The 21,821-nt window shown below is 32.2% G+C and overlaps 1 protein-coding gene across 3 annotated transcripts; it reads left to right on the forward strand.

Annotated features, from left to right (window-relative positions):
- Positions 1-10,705: 10,705 nt before the first annotated feature.
- LOC145574672 (SAC3 family protein C-like) lies at positions 10,706-21,735 on the forward strand. Of its 3 annotated transcripts, none has more exons than XM_081632511.1 (9): positions 10,706-11,016; positions 11,554-11,654; positions 12,894-13,115; positions 14,885-15,109; positions 15,213-15,298; positions 15,411-15,507; positions 19,172-19,264; positions 19,349-19,503; positions 21,176-21,735. In XM_081632511.1, the coding sequence occupies exons 1-9, from the start codon at positions 10,779-10,781 to the stop codon at positions 21,201-21,203; spliced, it is 1,245 nt and encodes a 414-aa protein (XP_081488637.1). In that variant the 5' UTR covers positions 10,706-10,778; the 3' UTR covers positions 21,204-21,735. The 3 variants fall into 3 exon arrangements, with proteins under 3 accessions (XP_081488637.1, XP_081488639.1, XP_081488638.1); XM_081632512.1 differs by having other exon boundaries at positions 10,744-11,016; positions 11,559-11,654; XM_081632513.1 differs by lacking the exon at positions 21,176-21,735 and having other exon boundaries at positions 19,177-19,264; positions 19,349-19,486.
- The last annotated feature ends 86 nt before the right edge of the window (positions 21,736-21,821 follow it).

Genomic DNA, 21,821 nt, shown 5'->3' on the forward strand with positions numbered 1-21,821 from the left:
GAATTTGGGTGTAATAACATATAAGGTGGACAAGAGTAAAAATAGATCTTTGAAACATTGAATTAATCAAAGATTATCAACAACACTTCCAAATATTAATTCTCATGCCAACATATGAAATTCAGGGCATTTACAAATTACTCATGCTTTATTCATAAAGAATTATAACACAATAAAGAGTCATAAGTGGTAACACTGAACCATCATAAAATATTGGAAAAACCATAGTCTAATTCCCAAAATACTTTACTCGAAAATTCTCCAAAGAGAAAGTCATATAATCTCCTTAAGAAAAAATTATCACATAATTTCCCTTCACAAACTCACCACATTAGAAATATAATTCTACATATGTTAATGAAATACAAAAATTATGTAATGAGATCACATTAGAATGAATAGAGCTTCTCAAATAAGACTTGCATATCAACAAATGAATAATTGATGCAATAACTCTAATTAAACTCCATATCTAACATATGAATAGTGGCAAAGTAGTACTCGAAGTTCGTACATACACCTCAAAACATAACAAAGTCATAGCTCAAACTATCCCACCATATAGGTATTAAAATAAATAAGGCTATCCCTAAGGCCAATTTCAATCCATAAAACGTAAAACCAAGAAATTAGAGGTAACTAAACATATGGAATGTCATACTCATTTCAACAAATATTTAATTGACAAATTCAACACTCAAGATTCTTTGTCAAAAACTACAAAAGCATATATTCAACAACATAATATCATTGGCCAATTTAAAATAAAGTAACCCATATTACTATATTAGTAATATGTACCAAACGATTCATTTCAAAATATTGCAAAATGCCAAGTGCAATTTTATACATAACATAAAGCAGTAACTCAACCATTCAAGAAATAAAATCAATTACCACTTAAAAGGTTATTAATGTGCTCCCATGATTCAAGCTAACTCTCCAAATTAAAACTCCCCATACAACATTTACTTAGTCACAATAACCAAGGCTATAATTTAGAAAATGATTGACCAAAAGTAATATTCATCATCCATCAAGCATACACTATATACAGAATTAATTCCTCAATTAATTCTCACAATCGTCAAAACTTTAGCAAAAATAATTCCTTAAATTCAATCAACCAGAGTATTAAGAAATAACTGTCCAATCAAGTACTAGCTAGATAACGTAACTTAATATACTCACAAAGTCACAACTAGCCAAAGAAGCTTAGTATTTTAGGCTTGTAGCATATATCTATATTAGTTATTACATGCAGACATGTATAATAATCAACATAATTGCATTTATATAAATAATCATATATAGCATGAAAATAACTAATGAGTATAAGCAATACTATCACAAGCTCACAATCTGTAATTGCTTAATACATAGTAAACCATGATAACTACAAGAATGATATACTCTATACATAATAAAAGAAAGTGGTCTGACTAAAAAGAATCACAACATTATCTAACTTTGACATATTGAAATTAAAAAACTGTAGGTCAAATAATCGTTTCTTATTAAATCAATAAGGTTATACATTCATAAAAAAAACATAAAGGGAGCTAGAGCACTCAACAAACAATACAAAATCCATATTTGCATACTATCACATGCAATCAACAATAAATTAAAAGACCACTTAATAAATTGCATGATATAAGGAGGAAAAAAAATACATTTGATAAAGGCTTAAGAAACAACTCTTGCTAAGAACGCAAACGAAGTGGTCTATGAGCACTAACAGTACGATACTATCATCAGTTCCATGAAATTAATCATTCATTAAATTGGTAACAAGACCAATAACATACACAACATAAAATTTGCTCCAAATATAAGAAAACATTCTAAATTCAACATGTTAATAATTAGACATTATTTAGAATCAATAAGCATTGTCTTTTAGATTGTTAGTATATAAACAAATTAAACGGAAAAACTTATCTCAATGTTGTGTAGACCAATTGACAATTGCCGCGTCGTGGTAAACCACTGACCTAAAAGACGATTCCGCGCTACCCCGGTGCAGTAAACATCAAGCGGTCGCCCTCCAGGATAAGCACAGCGCCGGAATTTGTGTGCACTCACAAACCCGACTGGAACCAGAATACTTGCCCAAAAACCGAAGGGATAAATTTAGAGAGGGTAAAAGATAGCTGATTTTTGTGTGTCTTATGGAAGCAAAGAAACATGAATATATGTATGTATGTTTTAAGAGGTTGGAGCATAGCTTATAAAGCATAGGAAGGTGTGAAACGGAAGCAAGCAATAATGGGTAAAACCATCAGCCATTAAAGGCATAAATGCCATACTTAATCAACATTAACTAGCCATTAAAAGAGCTAATAAAAGGGTAATTCAAGGGAGCATAATTACCGGCTATTAAGAGCAATCTCAACAGCCACACACAATTAATCATTAATGTGCTTTCTTTGTTTAACATCAAGAACTTCCAACAAACCATAGCACGAGCTACACAATTTGATTTTCTAAGAACATGGATAAACTCAACATTCTATAAAAAAAAAACATTTAAAATAGATTTAATCTACTTAGCTAGCAACGAACTATCCTTAGACTTATCACAAAAATCAAGGATGTTTATATTAAAAATGTTAAGAGAGTTTACAGTTGCTTGGATGATGCACAAATGAGGGGGAGACTTTCTATTTATAGACCTCCTTACAATTTAGAACATTCTTCTATTCTTAACTTCCTCAAATGGTAGAATCGGTACTACACAGTTGTAAGCACATATCTCTTATATATATATACAATATTTATCGAGATGGTTTTTTTTTTCAATTAGCAAATTCTTATAATTTATGGTTTAAAGCTTTATAATTCTATTTTATGTTGATTTGACTCTATAATTAGTTATCTCCAAATTCCTCAAAAGAACCTTTAATTTATATACTCTGTTATTATTTTTTGACGAAAACTTTTAATATATTATTCATTTTTTTTTATATTTGAATATAGTACTCGCTTCTACGAGTATCTAATTTTTATCTCATTAGGGTTTGAAGAAGTAGATAATTAATAACTTTTTTAAAAAAAAATTTAAAAAAATTGTTGAAATGGAGAGTTAATTTATCTTAGCTTATTAATATAAGATTTAGAAAAGGGTTTTATTTAATCAAGCACATGACCATAATCTCTCGCCTCTCCTCTCCTCTTCCCTCCTCCTCTCTTTTAGGGTTTCTTTAAAATCTTAGTCGTTTAGGCCGCAAATAGTCTAATATCTTTGAAAATTAGACTATTACCTTTTTTCCTAAATTTTATTAAGTTTTGCAATTTAGGTTTCAATAAATCTATACAAGTAGTGTAGATATTCGTCCATCTCCCTATGGTGGAGTCGTTAGTTTTTGTTAGTTTAGTTGTTTGTTTATGTTTAGGGTTTGTTTGTGTGTTAGGGTTCATAAAAAAGGTAATCATCTTTTGCCTTATTGTCAGTTCTTTGGTGAAGATTTGTTCGGGATCGCAACAGTTGTCAATTTTTCAAATGCATTCAGGCGAATCAAATGAGAATCATCCTTCGACTACAACAAATTACGTATATTCCAGCGATGTGTGCAAGAGATGTACGACAACGCAAGATCTTTTCAATGATCGTTGTTTTGATCAAGGAAACCCTAATTTGATTCAATTTTATGTATTTGTTAATTTAGATTTCATTTGTAAATGTCGGATGACTTTTTATTAATGAATTGATTTGTTTCAAAAAAAAAAAATTAATCAAGCGCATATACGACAAAATAACACAATTAGAGTGTAGTTAAAACTGCAATTAACGCAAGATTGAAGATGTAGATAATTATTTGCTATTTTAAACATAAAAATAAGTAAAGTAGTAAAGGAAAAACACTACAAGAAATCAGCTGATTTGAGACGGATACGTTCCGACGGACACATAATTCCGTCGGAAAAACTAAAATTTCTGACGGATTTCCATTTCGTCGGATATTTCCGACAAATTAATTAAATCTGTCGGAAATCCGTCAAAAATTTCCGATAGAACGTAAATCTGTCGAAAATTTCCGACGGAACGTAAATCCGTTGGAAAATAGGTAAATTACGACGGATTTAAGTTCCGTTAGAAATGTAATTAATTTCCGACGGAATTGAAATCCGTCGGGAAATTGGTGCTTTCCGACGTTGGAACTATTAAAATAATATAAAAAAATAAACCCTTAAACATAGAAGAGTGAGGCTCCACTTTCTTTCTTACTCTTTCCTCCTTTCTCACGTTGTTCTCCCTCTCTCCTCTTTCTCTTTTTCTCTTTCCTCCTTCTCCTCTGCTCCTTCCTCCTTCCTCCTCCGTCCTTCTCCTTCCTCCTTCTCCTCTTCTCCTTCCTTTTCTTCTTTCTATCTCCTCTTCTCCTTCCTTTTCTTCTTTCTTTCTTGCGGTTTTCCCTCCTCTCTTCTTCTCCTCTTTCAAAATTAACACTACACAAGAATATTTTTCATGGTCGAATTGGTGGTCTTATCACAATATTAGCGAAATTTGGCCAAAACTAATGTTTCATGGTCGAATTTGGCCGTTTTAAACCAAATTCGAGTTGAAAATCAAGGCTATTTTTGGTTTATAAGGTATGTTTTCTTGTTTTTAATTTTCTTTTTTTTTCTGGATTTTTTGTTAAATTAATTATTGTGTTTCAATTTGCGGGTGGTTGTGGTTTTTGGGTGGTTTTAGGTGGGTGGGTTCGGGTGGTTGTTAGGGTGGGTTCGGGTGGTTGTTAGGCCAAATTGTTTGGTAAAGGTTGGGTGGGTTAAGGTGGTGGTGGGTTTAGGGTTAGGATTGTAGATCTGGGGACTGGGGTTAGGTTGGGTGGCTGGTAGCGGTGGTGGGTTAAGGCGGTGGTGGGGCAGGCAGTGGTGTGAGATGGTAGCGGTGGTGGGTTAAGGCAGTGGTGGGGATGGTAACGGTGGTGGGGGCTGTGGAGAGTATTGGTGGTGGCGTCTGGTGGCGAAACTGGTTGCTGGGCGGCTTTTTTTTTTATTTTTTTTGGTAGCGGTTTCCGACGGAATTTCCGTCGTAAATTTCCGACGGATTTTGTATCCGTCGGAATTTTCCGACGGATTTTGCCGGTCTTTCGACGGAAATTCCGTTGGAAAAGTGTTTCCGACGGAATTTTCGTCGGAAAATGTCGTTTTTCCTACCAATGCTTTTCGACAATAGTTTTCGACGAAAAAATTCCGTCGAAAAACGCTATTTTTCTAGTAGTGAAAAAAACCCTAGCCTCCTCCCTCTCTTCTCTCTCCTCCTCCATTGTCAATTTTGAAGGGGCTTCCATCGGTGGAAGACCCCAAATCTTTATTTTCTCTTAAGCTTTTTGTTTCTTAGGTTACAATAATGTCTTCCTCGGAAGAAAGGGTTTATTTCCTTCAAAAGGCAACGTTTTTTCAATCTCCTTCGAACGATAAGGTTTTTCGGACTCATTCGAAAGACAAGTTTAGTTTTATTTAATTTTAATTGGGTCTTTGGTTGTGCGAGGCTACTATTGATTATGGCTCGAATTCGGGTTACAGAATCATCACAAGAATTTACTTTTTCACAAAATTGCGAAGCGACGACGGATCCACTCAAAAAGCCGTATGAGACAATGAATCGAGAATGTGCCGAATTGTTATATTTATGTATTTGGATTCTTAGCCCTTCCCCGATTTATTCTTGTTTGATTTTGTTAATTTCGTTTTCATTATCGTTAATTGTCAATTGTAGATGCCGTATTGATTTAATTAATGAAATTTAGTGTGTAGACACCTAATTGTGTCTCCCCAAAAACCAAACCCGGTGATGAATATCTTTCACGTCATTGATTATCGAACAAGGTGAAATGTGAAAAGTCTTGTGATGCGGTTGTTTTTAATAAAACACTTCTTTTTATTTTCGAAAATATTTCTTTTCGTACTCTATTTAAGGTGTAGTTGGATGGGCTCGAAAAGTGCTTTCCAGCGATATATTATAAGCCTAATTCCGATGAATAATGAGGAAGTTATGGCCAAAATACTAAATTGGGCCTGAAATATGTTTTATATACGGCCCAATGATCAAGTGGAAGACCCTTTAATTAATATTCCTAAAATTATTAGGATTGATTTTAATCTTCTAGAATAATCTAGAAGGTTCCTTTAAATTCTAGTGGAATTAGGATTAATAATTATATTTTTTCGAAAATAAATAATTTTATTTGGATTAAAACAAGTGTTTTAAAAGATTAAATCTAATTTTTAAAGGATAAGTACAGATGTTAATTAGTCTAATTTAATTAGATTAAGGACTCCGTACAGTTTTAAATTAACGCGTTCACCTTCGCCAAACGACAGCTCCATCGCGCCGCGATGGAAGTATTTTTTACTCTGAATCGAATTTGATCTTTTTCTGATCGTTTCGAGACTATAATCTCTATAAATAGAGTCTTTATTCCCCGTTTTCAATCATCAACAATCATCTATTCTAATTCTCTCTTCTCTCTTCTCTCTTCAAGGTAGAAGCCTATTCTTTCTCCCTCTTTCTAAGCCTTCCCTTTTCAAAATACAATACTGCATTCACAAGTCTTAGATGCCCCTAACCAATCTCGAAGTTGCCTTCGCCCTAGACTTGAAAGGTTGATAATTTCTGAGAGTTTGGTCCCAAATCCCTATTTCTATTAATTGTTTGATTTAATATTTTCATTGATGTTACTAACGTGTGTATTGTTTTGATAGAAAGAGATATTAGGCAATAAAGTAAATAGTTTTATTGCTATATATCTATAAAGTATGCTTAGATAATATTAATTCCAAGTATCATGTTAGGATGTTATTTATTTCTTTCTAGTATCATACTTAGGTTGTTTCTTATTTTCTTTTATCATGTTTGGATCATGTTAGGGTTAAATGTTTGATCTTTATTGTTTAGTGACATGCTAGGATTTGTTATTAATCTTGTTAATATCATGCCTAGGATCTTGCTAATAACATTATTATGCTTTATTGAGAATATTTTTATTATGATGATGATGATTTGTTGTGTCAATATATTATGTTGCTTAATATTATTGTTATTGCTTGATCACGCCTTCTCTTCAGGATTAAAGGGAATTTGTACTTGAAATCACGCTTAATAAGATAATTAATAATTTTGTTTAGGCTATTGTGATTTTAATTCAAGTGATCGCCAATAATAGATTTGTTTGTGCATTAATATTCAACCAACATAGATTAAATAGGTTTAGGGTTAACCTAATGATTGTATGTTAGTCAGAAAGCGCACATGAATATGAGAAGAATAAAGTATATGCCTATTTAGGGCAGGTTCAATCTCTTTTAGGTTGGATTTGTACCTTCATCCCCGAATATCCAGTCATGGTTCAGACCACTATGGAGTTAGCGATCTCATGGATCGTGAAGGGGTGTAACCTTCACCTTGTGAACGGTTTACAAGTTCCTAAAACTTAGCTTGTTGGTGACTCTTTTGCTCTAGCTTCCTTCCCTTTGGACGCCACCATGCTTAATTGTATGATCACAGTGGAGCTCAAGTGTGAGATGCTTGAAATATTCCCTATATAGTGTCATTTAGGACTTCTTTTAAAAAAAAAAAAAGTAATTTATACGTTAAAATGGAGGATTTAATTCATCTTATTAAGATTTAAAATTTGGGTTTATTGAGAGGTTGTTATATACACCCGATTACTGTACACCCATGAGTATTGTTCCCATTTTGATGATTGTTTTTCATTTTATCATCAAATGAAGAGTAAAAACTAACCTTAAGTTAGTTGGATGTACGGTACACCCGGGTGTATCTAACAAATTCTAGGGTTTACGTGATGAATTGAAGCTCAGGCTCGACAAAATAACCAAGCACATAAATAATTGCTTTTTTATTTTTATTTTTTTTAGGGGAAAATTCCTATTTTATATAAATTATAATGAATAATTAGTTGAAATGGAGGATTAATTTATAATTAAATGGAGGATTAATTTATATTATTATTAAAGATTTAGAATTAGGGTTTATAATAATCAAGCTCAAATTCAACGAAATAGCAGACACAATTAATGTGTAGTTAAAACTGTAATCAACGCCATATTTGTCACTTATCAGATATGATATGAAATAATTAAGCATTAATCCCGAAATAGTAGTAAATTAGTTTTTTACTTTAGCAGACATCAAATCTTATATGAGACCTTAAGAGGGTATGTTTTGCTTTTTTTTAGAGAAACTCATCATTGGATTATATTATTCTATCGTAAACGTTTTTAAGCGAATATCGGATCTTATACCTAGTAGATGAAGCCCGTGCGATGCACAGTTCTTTTGTATGTTTTAAAATAATTATTTTTTTTGTTGTACGTAGTATATCATTTAATATTTTCATTTTAAATAAATTGCGAATTTTCTTTCATTCATTATATATTAAGATAAAAAACCTAATGTCAAAAGATAATATTTTATATCTAATTAATTTAAATTCTAAAATCCTATTCGCCAATTTTGCTTATGTGGCACTTGAATTATTTAATTCTAAATGATATCACAAATTTCTTATTTAATTGGATACAACTAAAATTTATAATCTTACATGACGCGTTAAAAAATTATAATCGTATGTGACGCTCTAAAAAGTTGGAAAAAACTCCATTCTATATATATACTAGTTTTGGCCCTGAAATGCACATATTTATAATGGTAAGATTTATTAACGATAACGTATGTAAAAGTTTTTTCATAACATTAAATTTATTTAGGCCATGTTCACTTCACCTTAAAAAAATAATATTTAGTAAAAATAATTTTAGTTTAGTAAAATTAATTTTCGTTAGCAAAAGTAATTTCAGTTCAGTAAAAATCAGGAAACTTAAAGAAGAAATATAATAGAAAATCAGTAAAAATAATTCAGTTTAGTAAATAAAATTTTTTCATAAAAAATAAGGTGAATTGAACGGGCCTTAATGTATATCATTAATATTCTTGTATGTTACATAGTAAATATTTTTTTGTTAAAATAATTTCATTTTTGGATACAAATTCATTCTTTTAAGAAAAAATGAGGGAAAATTTTCCATTGAATTAGGCCAAGCTAAGGTCCCGTTCACTTCACCTTATTTTTGCTGAACAAAAATTCTTTTTATAGAACTAAAATTAATTTTGCTAAACTTAAATTATTTTTACAAAACTGAAATTAATTTTACTGAACTGAAATTATTTTTACTGATTTTCTATTATATTTCTTCTTTAAGTTTACTGAATTTTACTGAACTGAAATTATATTTACTAAACTAAAATTAATTTTACTGAACTAAAATTATTTTTACTAAATATATTTTTTTAAGGTGAAGTGAACAGGGTCTAAGTGTCTTATTTGGTGATTAATTTATTATATAATATAGATATTAGATTTCTGTTTAGTAAAAATAAGGTGAAGTGAATAGGGCTTAATACTGGTTTTTTACAAAATTGTATTTATAGGGTTAACTAGTTTTGTGTTTGTTTATTGAATTTTAGGATATTTTGACGTACAATGTTATTCAATTTTTTTTTTACTAATGAATAATAATCACTTGACAATCATATCTGTAAAATAAATAATAGTACTACCGCTCATCATAAAGTTGTGAGTGATTTTGGGAAAAGTTTGGGTTATCCAATAGCTCTTGAAAGTGACGCAAGTAGCATGACCAGAGTAACTAAAAGAAATCAATTTGGAGTTGTACCTATTTTAATGATATTGGATGATATTTCTTTTAATTTAATAATAACTTTTAATTTAATAATAACCACATCTTCTTTAAATTTTTTTTTTATGAAGTACAATATAACAATCAGTTGTGAACTTTATACTATTAGGGCCTGTGTCTCATTGACTGAACTCAGCTGAACTGAACTGAACTGAGCTGAACTGAGCTGAGCTGAACTGAACTGAACTGAAATGAATATTTTATAAGAGAAGGAAATTAGAAGCTGAACTGAACTGAACTGAACTGAATTTCAACGTAAGAGAACAGGCCATTAGTACCATTGCAACGTAGGTAGCTTCTCCCAACTCACAAATTAAATCCACCTTTGCTTAAAAAAAACTCAACATTTAAATTATAACCCTCTTTGTATATGAAACTTCCTTTTTGCGTGGAATCTTTCCTAGCCAAGTATTACAATATCCTTCACCATATTGCCAATTTATTAGTCATCTTTACTTTAGTAACCTACCTTTTTCTTTTTTTTGATTTTATTTCATCTAAAATTATATTTCATGGACTACTATACATATCAATGTGTCACATTAATGCTTATTTATCGTGTGCGACATTGTGAGAAGCTAAAGAATTTATAAGATATTTATTATTTAATTTATACATATGAAATATAGGAAGTTTATCGATGATAAAACTTTAAACCGTTCCGTTTATCCTAAAAATCTATCCAACTTTTGTCAAAAATAATTCTAAACTAACTTTTTTTATCTTTATAAAACTATCCATATTTTTTATCCTACTAATTGTTGCCTACGTGTCGCGACACTTGGCGAAAAATTGAAACGTCAAGTATCGCTTTCTCGTGACCTGACTAAAAGTTTAGCTTTATATACGTACTAGTAGTTATATAATACGGATTTTACAGAATTGAATTTATTTCTATTGAATTAAATTTATTTTAGTATAATTAAACCTATTCACCGGTTTATGTTGGACCCACCCATTCCATAATTCATAGTACTTGTCTACTTGACGAAGTTAACTCAATTGGGAATAAGAGAGGACAAAGAAGCAAACTGTTGTAAAACTTAACAATGAACAGAAATCATCATCCCTCCCAAAATCCTGCAACTTCATCTTCTCGTTCTTCTTCATCATCATCTTCATACTCTAATACTAATTCTAGACATCACAACAATGTCACCAGAACTTCGGGCCCAAATCCCAATTGGAATCGCATCTCTAACAGACCCCAAAGAGTTCCATTGGAAGAAGATACTGATTGTACCACTGCTCACTGTATTGTTGGAACTTGCCCTTTTATGTGCCCAGGTATAATATACACCTTTTTTTTTGTTCCCATTGATTAATTATAGGATTGTACTTATTTTCTGATCTGGGTTTTACTAAGACTCAAAATTCATATTTGAATTTTTTTTCATGTTTTATCTTTGAAGTGCTGAATTGTACTTATTTTCTGATCTGGGGTTTCCCTAAGACTCTTAATTCATATTTCGGATTTTCAAGTTTTATTTTTGAACTTTGTTAATTTTGCATAGGAGTTATTTTCATTGGTATGTGAATTACTATGATTAAGAGGAGATGAATTGGCCAATTGGGTGCTAAATCGTATTATGGGTTATACTTGATAGTTTGTTGAATTTGAAAAGGATTTTAAATCAATGAAATAATTTGGAAATCCAATGATTAACAAAATAATAGGATTAATGACTTTCAGAACAATGAAAATTCTTTTGATTGTCTAGTGTTGCGAGAATTGGATTTCGGTTGGAATACTGAATTTTCAATTTTGATTGTATATGAGACAGAAGGGCTTGTGATTTAATGTTTCTTGCTTGTTTTGGGTAGAAAAGGAGAGAATCCAGCGTGAGCAGCTTCGAGATCTAGCTGTATTTGAAAGATTGAATGGAAATCAGTCAAAATCATCCTCAATGCTCGCTGTTAAAAAGGTAAACCTATAAAATTTTTGTCTGCTGTTGTTTAAGTGAAATTGATTGTCCTTTTGAAATTGTAAATTCGTTGCATTAGTATAGCCAGGATTTTGTGTTGAAGGAAGGAGAATTTTATGTCAAAGTTCTAATTATTGAAAACTAGTATTTAAGGGCTTTTTTGGCATCGTTTTTTGTTTTCAGTTTTCAGTTTTTTTGAAAACAAAAAACCAAAAATAGGAAACAAGAAAAAGGTGTTTCCACTTTTTTGTTGTCAGTTTTCCAAAACATCATTATCTTAATAAGTTTGACTAATTTTTTTATTCATTATAAGACATATATCATATGATTTTGAAAAACAAAAAACCAAAAAACAGAAAACCACAGTGATGCCAAACGAACCCTAAGGTTATTCATGCTTAACTTTTATATAATTCAATCTCTTAGATACATGGAACATGTATTTTCATTTATTGTATCACTATCTGCTGTACTTGAACAAGTAAACAAGCTTTATTATGTCCCATGCAACTACTGAGGCAAGGGATATATATTGCTTTCTCTCTATGCTTATTACTTCCTTTGTCCCATAATATAGTGCATGTTTCTCATTTTTCATGAAAATTAAGGGTTGTAGACTATTACAGGGAGTGGATAGCATTTTTATTAATAGGATTGTTTTATATGGAAAAGTTTTTTTTTTTAAAAAAAAAGTAAATAATCACATGTAATGAAGTATTGGATATAGGGGTAAAAAATAATTGATGGTACAAATATTTGTGAAAATGTAGGGGTATCTTGTATGGGAAAGGTAAAAAAGTAGGTGTATCATGATAGAATTATGTAAGATAAAAATAGAAATATTAGTGACACACAGTTTGGAACACCTAAAAAAGAAAACATGTACTTTGTATTATAAATGTGGAGGGAGTACATGCCACCTTTTTTTTAAGTGCTTTTTTTTTGTCTCCGCCTATGGTTGCTTATGGTTGACTTAATATTTTTTTAGTCTCTTCTTTTGACAAGTAGCCTAGTACTCTAGTCTCTAGTAGGTTGTATTCAAGTTTTGAGTGCAAGAGATGGAAAGTGGCATTTTTAATTTTTTTTTATTTATTTTTATTTTTCCTTAGGAATCTTTACATGGTAAACAAGGTTTTATTTCTTTGTCTGTTAAAAATTTGCTCTTGTTAAGTTGTGAATATAGTGGACAAACTTATCATATTAGTCATTTTGTGTATGAACCCCATTTTTTCTCACTAGTTTTGCAGAACTATCTCAATGAAGGAAGTTCAAGCATCAGATATACGCCCTCTGCTGGTTTTGGAGGACACATTGGATTACCTTATGAAGTTGTTGGATTCATCTGAAAATTCTTTTCTCGTTCTTCATGATTTCATCTCTGATAGGACAAGGTCCATTAGGCAAGATCTCAGCATGCAGAACATCAACAATGATAAAGTGATCTGCATGTACGAGAAAATGGTATGCTATAATTGTTCATTTTTATGCTTCGTTTTTAAGTGCACAACTGCACATATAGATTTGTGTGCGTAAAGAAGATCAGGAAAAACTTAGAACACCTGAATGAATTCATGTTATGAGCTCCCCTTAAATGGATAGTATTATTCAGTATGAGTGAATAGCATAGTTATACTGTTCCTTGTCTACCTCAAACTTAAGTAGAACCATTAGTATAGTTCAGGGTTGCTGCTCAAGTGCTCAAACATAGCATTCATCTCCATTTGCGGATGTTGACTTCTGAATGAAGTCTGGCATAACAAATGAGTGGAGGACTTCCTAAGGGTCTCAAAGACATAGAGAAGTTCACTTGGAAAGATTGGCTCAAACTTTAACCTTAGCAAGTAATTTTGGGAGCAATGTTTTGCTCTAGTTTGGGGAACATGTGGTTTGGTTATGATATATAGTAGCACCTTTGATTTCTCTTATTAACCCCAGCGGCATAAAATCTTGTATATGTATACCCTTTCATATTGTTTTGGTCAATGATTGCATAATAATCTGTATCATACCAACATCTATCATATAGCAGTATGATTTTTTTTTATTTTTTTTATTTTTTATTTTTTATTTTTTATTTTTTTTTTTTTTGTGGGATCATTAAATCCAGACTCTTGGCAGACTATTCACTTTTAGTTGTTCTTATGTTAAATAGGTCACTGAATTCATGCATGTGCTCGTAGTGGTATGTGGTATGTCATTGATATTTACTGCCAAATTGTTCATTGGTAAAAGTGGATACCATGTACAGGGAGAAGTTTGATAATACCTTGATGTGCAAAAGAATATCTTTGGTGTTTAACATTTCATTTAAGCGAAGTTGAGCTGGGTACATATGGCTAAACTTGTATAACAATATTCCCTGATTTTAATATAGCTTTGGGAACCCTGTAAAAATTTTGGTAAGTTCATTAAAAAAGGAAGTGTACCATTTTGCTTATTTTATTATGTTATAGTCTCTTATATTGTCCAAAAGGTCTCTCTCTCTCTCTTTTTTTATTTTTATTTTTTTAATTTTTTTAATGCAAACTAACCTACTAAAGGACCGAAAAATAGCATATTAGTAATCAGAGAATTGAAGTTAAAGCAAAGTCAATTTCATTGTGCACGGACTACACACTATACTATAACGGACTTTATGAATACAGGCCAATAGGCCATGCAATTTGACTGAAGTACTAACCTTCACATAGAAATCTGGTAGAGAAAAAGTATTGAAGTGAGTTAAAGCAAAGTCAATTTCATTGTGCACGGACTACACACTATACTATAACGGACTTTATGAATACAGGCCAATAGGCCATGCAATTTGACTGAAGTACTAACCTTCACATAGAAATCTGGTAGAGAAAAAGTATTGAAGTGAGTTTTGCTAAAATCCAAGCGCCATCCATCGCCCAAGTATGCCCTAACCTGAAAGTGTCATGCAGAGTTCAGCTTAAGAACCGTAGTAGATCAGGCAGAACCAGAAATTAAAATTATCACTAATTGGCTGACCTTCAAGGTCTTCTTCACTTCTAACCTAGGAGCAAGGAGGCCGACTTGCCCAGTCAACAAAATAGGAAATAATGGGTACCAAGTTTTCTGAGTTGTACTTGTACCCTAGCCGTCTCAGGGCCAGTTATTATTATTATTGGCTACTGTGTCGCTTTTTAGGCATGAACTACTTGTTGTAAGTTGGTAGCTAATATGATGCTCTGACTTTTGTGTTACATTGATCATGAATAATGCAGATTAGGTTTCATGTCACCTCCCACTACAAGCTTAGAAGATGTGAGGGCGACAGCACCACTTTATCTTCAATCCATCATCTTAATATGGAGCAGCTCACTAAGTGCCTTGGATCACTATATAACCTATATGATATCAACCGCACTTCAGATTCTGTTTTTGACAATGAGGCTGAATATCGATCTTTATATGTCCTCCTTCATCTTGAGACTCATAGCCATTCAACGGTTTCTCTCTTCTTTGAGGCTACTCTTGCTATGAATTTGATTGTCACAGTTTTCTGCTTTGGTTTGTTGTACTGACTCTTGATACAGCTGATATTATCTATAGGGCGAGTCTCTATCTTTGTGGTTTTCTCGTCTATCTTCATATATTGTTAGCTCAAAGGAGATGTGCTTTGCGCGAACAGTGTTAAGGTACTTACTTTTTGCCATGCTAACATATGACTCATTGTTTATACCAATGGACTATTTTTGTAAGGTCACTGTCTCATTAAATTTACTTTTATTGTAACCCCTTTCTTACTAGGTCTTTTCGGATCGGCAATTTTTGGCGTTTTTTTCACACTGTAGCATCAGAGGCAACTAACCTACAGTTCTGCATCATTGAGCCTTACATCATGGAGGTTGGTACTTTGCTAGGATCTTTTACCTTAGATTTTTTTATAAACGATTTTCAATATGGCTCTGTTTTCCAATATTATAAAACACTTTTTAAGATGGCATAGGTAATTTTTGATGGTTATAAACCTTTTTCCAAAATGGCGTTGTAAATAGTAACTCATGTCAGGGATGGTAAGTAGTTGACAGGATTGAATAGATGGAATTATGTGCTTATTCATTATTGCATTCCAAATGGATCATGAATTCTTGAAGTTTTTCAATTCTGTATTTGGACATTTGTTATGGTGCTTTGCTGATTGCAAAGGTGTTGTCTTTTTGTGAATAAGTTTGCATTTTTTAATCCATACTTGAAATGATGGGAATACAAGTTTTTTTTAATTAATTAATTTATTTTATTATTATTATTTTTTTTTAAAGAAACTAGAGTGATGGAGGTACCTGACCAAAATGATGGAGAAAAAACACTTTGGTGATATATTAACTTTATTAAGAAATGTACTAGTATTTTGGTGAATTAATAAAGGTTTATACCCAGAATTAGTTACGAGTCATCATAAAAGCCATTCATCTTATGTTACCATGAATGAAGTATTATAGGAAAAGAAAGGAGAATTTGCACATGGTCCTTATCGAACTAGAGTGAGCATATAACAAGCTACTAAGAGAAGTGTTTTAGTTGGCAATAACTGGAAAAGATATACCACGTAAGTATAAGGATATCTATTGAGATGTGAAATCTATTGGCGGAGAAATAGAGGATTAAGGTTCTTAATGTTCTTTCCTCTTTACAGTAGTTTTGCATAACATGGTTTATCCAGCATGAGATATCGTGGTGTTTGTTTTTTGCGGATGATATATTATTAGTTAGTTGTGATGGACTCAATGGGGCTGCCGCATAAGTGTAATGGACCCGAAGCTGCAGCCAACATTATGGGTTCACACTCGGATAAAGAGAGTGAAAGAGACACATGTCTAAGGAGGAGGGAGCAAGCAACAATTATCAAGAGAAGTAGGGGACGGCAAGGCACTAGTGGACAAAGGTAATTAATGATCCACTAAGGAAGGAGCAGCAACAATTATTCAGGCTTGATACCCTGATGCAGTAGAGACAAACTACACTAATGTTAGGTTATCCTTTATTTCCTTGTAGTATGCTTGAGTATAAATAGGTAGTAGTTTATGCCGAGGAGATTTTTGTATTTTGGAATGAGAGAGAGTGGTAACCAAAGTTACTAAGAGAGTAATAGCCTTAATTTCTCAAACTAGAGTTTAGCCTGAAGCTATTAATCTATCCTTTTTTAAACCCTTTTTGCCATTATCAATCAAAATCAAGCTTTTAATCTTTTTTTATTGTTAATTTTTTTTTTTTTTTTTTTTTTTTTTTTTTTTTTTTTTTTTTTTTTTTTTGTACAATTTACAAAGTCAGATTTCCTGTCTAGTCAGTTCAAAGTGGGAGAAATAGAGACAATTGTGACATTAGATCGTAAGAAGTTAGAACACACTTCCTTCATCTCCCGTCTCTTTTTCCCTCTTTTCTTCAGGGTTTTGGTATATTTGTCATCTTTTATTTTTTTATTTATTTTTTTCCCTAATGTTTTATTTTATAGATTCAATTTATGTGTTTTAGCTTCTATTAGTCTCCCTTATGGAATTATGGTAAGTCTAGTTGTTTTTCCGTAGTATAGTACAAATTGATTTGTTGAAGGGGATTCACTTGGTTTTGAAGAAGAATGTCAAATTTCCTTTATAATCAGTTAATTAAACCAAAAGTCAACTCAAAACTGCAATAGAAAGGGTGCATGAAGAATTGTCAAATATATAATTATTTTTTATTTTATTTTATTTTATTTTATTTTTATTATTATTATTATTAATGATCGTAGTCTCATTGAAGAGAAGTTTTGTTTGATCCAATATGACATGTGTTATTTAGGTTTTCTTTTCTATTGTAGATGTCATATGACTTTCAAGAAAAAAAAAAAAAGAGGCAAAGAGTTACTTGATAGTGGATGTTTTAAGTACGTCAAATTAACTTTACAAAGAAATGAAGATTTTGATCAAGTCTAGATGGCTTAAAGCAGATGGGCTATTGTGCGATGCTGCGATCCTAGCTTGAATTTATGGTCAAAGAAAAATTATATTGGGCGACACTTGGACCAACTTTATAAAATGGTTGGGCATTTGAGAAAGGATCATATTATGAAGATGAGTGTAGCAAACATTGTTGTGTCGGAACACCTTAAGGGATTAAATTATGAATGTAAATATTTCTAGGAAAGTTGAACTTGCAGATACTTTGGATAATATAAAGGAAAATCGCCTACATTAATTTGGACAATTGAGTCAACAATCAGCAGATGCACCATTGAGGAAGGTAGGGTTGGAATAGTGGAGATTTCAAAATTAATTCGGAGAGGCCAAAGATGACTTGGATAAAGGGAGTTAAATATGACATGAAGAAGGTTTGCAAGAGCTTTTTGCATTAGATAGAAGTAAATGGAGGAAAAGGATCTCTGTAGATAACCTCGTGGGTGAGACTCTAGTTCATGCTGGTCTCATCCTTTTGGGAAAATATGGCTTTGGAATTGTTGCTGTTTGTAATAATTATTACTTCCTGATCAAGCATGGTCTTAAAGAAAACATATGATATACCTTGTGTATTGTGACCTTTATGTTTTTTTCCCTCTCTATCATCCTCTTTTCTCATTAGGGTTTGGTCAGTTGTCTTAAGCTGGAAATTGTTAGCTTTATTGGGAATATTTTCCAAATATTACATTTTTTTTCTTCTTAATTCAATGAAATGCTTGATTCCTATCGCTTTAGGCTTCATGCATAGGCGCACTTTTTTTATTCACTGATTACCTTTACTTCTCTTTTGCTTGATCTCTATAAAGTGAAAACTGTCCAAAATAGAAAAAAAATAAAGTATTACTGCTTTGTCTTTTTCTTACTTACTTTTTAATTTCCATTTCCATTTCCATTTTCTGGCCCTTAGGCTTAAGACAGGTTGCCATTCTCAACAATGACTTCTAATTTTCTTCCAACTACTCCTCCAAAGTACAGTACCACTATATGCAGTTTGAAGCTCTTAATTGGTCCTTATAATTTGGCTGTTCTGAATGCTTATTGCTCACAACCTGTTAACCTTAGGTTTGTAGATCTCACAGGTAGAAAATCTAGAAATTTTAATAACTGATACTTAGTTTCGCATGAGGATGCATATCGATTCCAAAGGATGTGTTTTTTTTTTCTCCAAGCCTGCAAATGTGATAAAATATCCTGCATTCCTGTTGTCTCCAAAACTAGTGCATGTACTATTACTATTGTTTCTCGATTTATTAATATCAGTGCTTCCAAAGTTCCAACACTTCCTAGTTCCAATAATATCGATAAGATTCCTTTACCTTGATAATCCAAACTTCTTATAGAGGTTAATCGTTTGATAGCCTGAATCCTTTGTGAGAGACCAGTGAAATCTATTTGTTTCTTCAACAAAATTATTCCAAATGTTATTTGGTAGATGTATAACAAGTGCCAAGGTGGGTAGCTATTATTTATCTAATTGTTCAAACAAAAGAGATTTGGTATATGCTGCTTTTAAGCTCCTTTTCTTCCTGAAAACTTCATTATCGTTCTTATATTGAGTTTGTTTCACTTTGTTTTAAGGTTAGGGCACTTGCTGTAGCGTGTATAAATTCCAGTGGCTACAAGCTTCATCCTTATCCATTAACATCTCTTTCAAAAATCCTGATGATTAAGGTATAATTTGGTAAATATCTTTTGTTTATTAAAATTTTTTAGTTGTACTTTATATGAAGTAACACTGAAATTTGGATTTGTCAGGAATCGAATTTGGAAACCTTCTGCAATGCTTGTGGCCTGCAGACTTCCCAAGATGATATGGGGAATAAGGTCTTGCCCACCAAGCAAACTGGATTTTCCCATCCCAAGGGAGGATTTCAGTGCAATCTTTTCCCGTGGTTGGAGTTGCTGGAGAAGTGAGTTTCTCTGCCATTTACTTTTATCATTTCAATGCCATGTTTTCATATTGAGCTGTTCAGATGATGGTTGTTTCTTATACATTAATTTTATAAGAATCTTCAATTAAGCACAAGGTTTGAATTCCTCTCTTCTCCTTCAGCAACCTCCTAAAGAGGAGGAGGAGGATGTGATTGGGGGGAGGGCGGGGGTGTATCACACACATACCTCTACTGTTCACTCACCTTGAATGCATAATACTGCATATTTACTTTTAATACTGTCTAGTAATCCCATTGTTATTTCTCACGAGAGGAAAATAGGACTTTTGACACTAGGTTATAGGCTTTGTTGACATAAGTTATGCATCCCTATGTGCTAATCTCATATTTTCGGAAAAAGTGGCCAACTTGAAGTAAGCCTGTATCTGATGTTAATGTGTGGTGTTTGTCTAATATACAAAGAATGAGATAATCCTGTAACTGGAAAATTCTGCTTGCAAAAGATGTCAGTGTGAAATTAACTATATTGATTTTACAGGGACAATAACAATATATGCTTTCCAGAACCTGTTTCAGCAGGATTTAAACTGGGTTGCTGTTGTAGAATGAGGATGTAAATCTATACTGTTGCTGGTCACACAGGCATATTTGTCCCACATCCAATTTGCTTATAGAAAGTACATGTTATTTAGGATTTTCCTGTTGTAGTGCTATTGCAAATGAAGTTCGCTTTGAGATGCCAATAAATGGCACAGTTTTATTGCTAATTTGTTGTAAAGGTAATAATCAATCAATCAATCATATTGCTATATGGTTAGCATTAAACTATCTGATTCCCTGTGAAATTATGACCTCTTTTACTCTCCCTTAAGCTATCCTCACTTCAAAAATGAAGGTCAATTGCATTAGGTTTTTGCTTTGTTATCTGTTGTTAGCTAACTACCATGTTATATGTATACATGATGCACTTTTTTTTTCTTTTTCTTTTTATGCCCAATCCTATCTTTAGTATAAACATGTCTTACTAATTTTTTTTCCCATTGAATGATTATTTGGAATACTTATGAGTTTCGATGAAGTGAGTGATCAATCTCCTTGACTACTCTTTCATCGAAGGAAGCACGGAAACTTCTAGTGTCCGAGGTCTTCCTGTTTTCGTGCTTATGAAGCCCAAAAATGGTGGGACTTGAAGCAGCTTTCTCTGTGCTACATACTCCTACTTTTGAGGAGACATATTCCAATAATGTGCTAAAATGACTTGTGATATTTGGTATCTTATACTCCTTCCATTCTTGAAAGTTTATCCCGCTTTTCAATTTGATTTGTTTTTAAAAGTTCAACTCACTTCTACTTTAGTCTTATAATGAAAAATCTCTTTTACAATCTTACCCTCACAACCCACACAGTTTACAGCATTTTATAATCTTTCACTTGCTTTATCCACTTTTTGTTATACACCTACCTTTTTACCTAGTCTCTTTTACTTTATTCATTATTTTCCTTACACTCATTCACTATTTCCATGCATTCCACATTCCTGAAAACAAGAGTCTACAATTGAAAAGTTGAACTTTCGGGAATTGAGGGAGTACTTTGTATTCACATTCTTGGGTGATGTTTCCTCTTGTTTTATTTTGAAAAGTTTTTACCCACATAACGTTCAAGTCTAATACCTTGTTTACTATTGCAGGGATGCAAGCATTTCGTTTGAAAAGTGATGTAAGAGTAGATAGTAATGCTATTGGAAAGTAAGGTGGAGGAAAGAGAAAATGAGGTGGAGGAAGAAGGAAAGCAGGGATAAATTTTGGGCAACATCCTCAATGAGATGCTCTAAACACAATTACATTACCAAAGAAACTCGTCTTGATGGAATATTGGATACTTTTTCAAAACTTTCAAATTTGTATCAAGTTATTATAGAAGGGAGGGACAAACAATTCTTGTAGGGGAGGTCCAACATCGTCGAGCTGGCATTCATTCTTCTAATTTTTCCATCAGCTACGAAAGACAGGCAAAGTCTGAATTTGTAGTAAAAGACATGTTACTCTTTCTTTCTTAATTGAATGTTAGGCGATTCATAAAGGGAGGATTTCTTTGGTTTGTTACATGTTAGTTTTTGCGTCTTCAATTTCTGCAGGCAGTGTTCTGTTCCGGGTAGATACTTTTGATCAGAAGGACTTGTAAGGTGAGATAAATTTTTATTTAGCATGACAAATAGACAAACTCATCACTAGGAGAAGGTATTTTCATTTTATATCACACTGTCCTTTTGATTTAAAGAATTGAGAGCTAACTAGCAAGAGATGTACTGTATTTTCATTTTATAGACAAACTGA

The sequence above is a fragment of the Chenopodium album genome, chromosome 13 (genome assembly GCF_948465745.1).
Source record: "Chenopodium album chromosome 13, dcCheAlbu1.1, whole genome shotgun sequence".
Lineage (NCBI taxonomy): Eukaryota > Viridiplantae > Streptophyta > Magnoliopsida > Caryophyllales > Amaranthaceae > Chenopodium > Chenopodium album.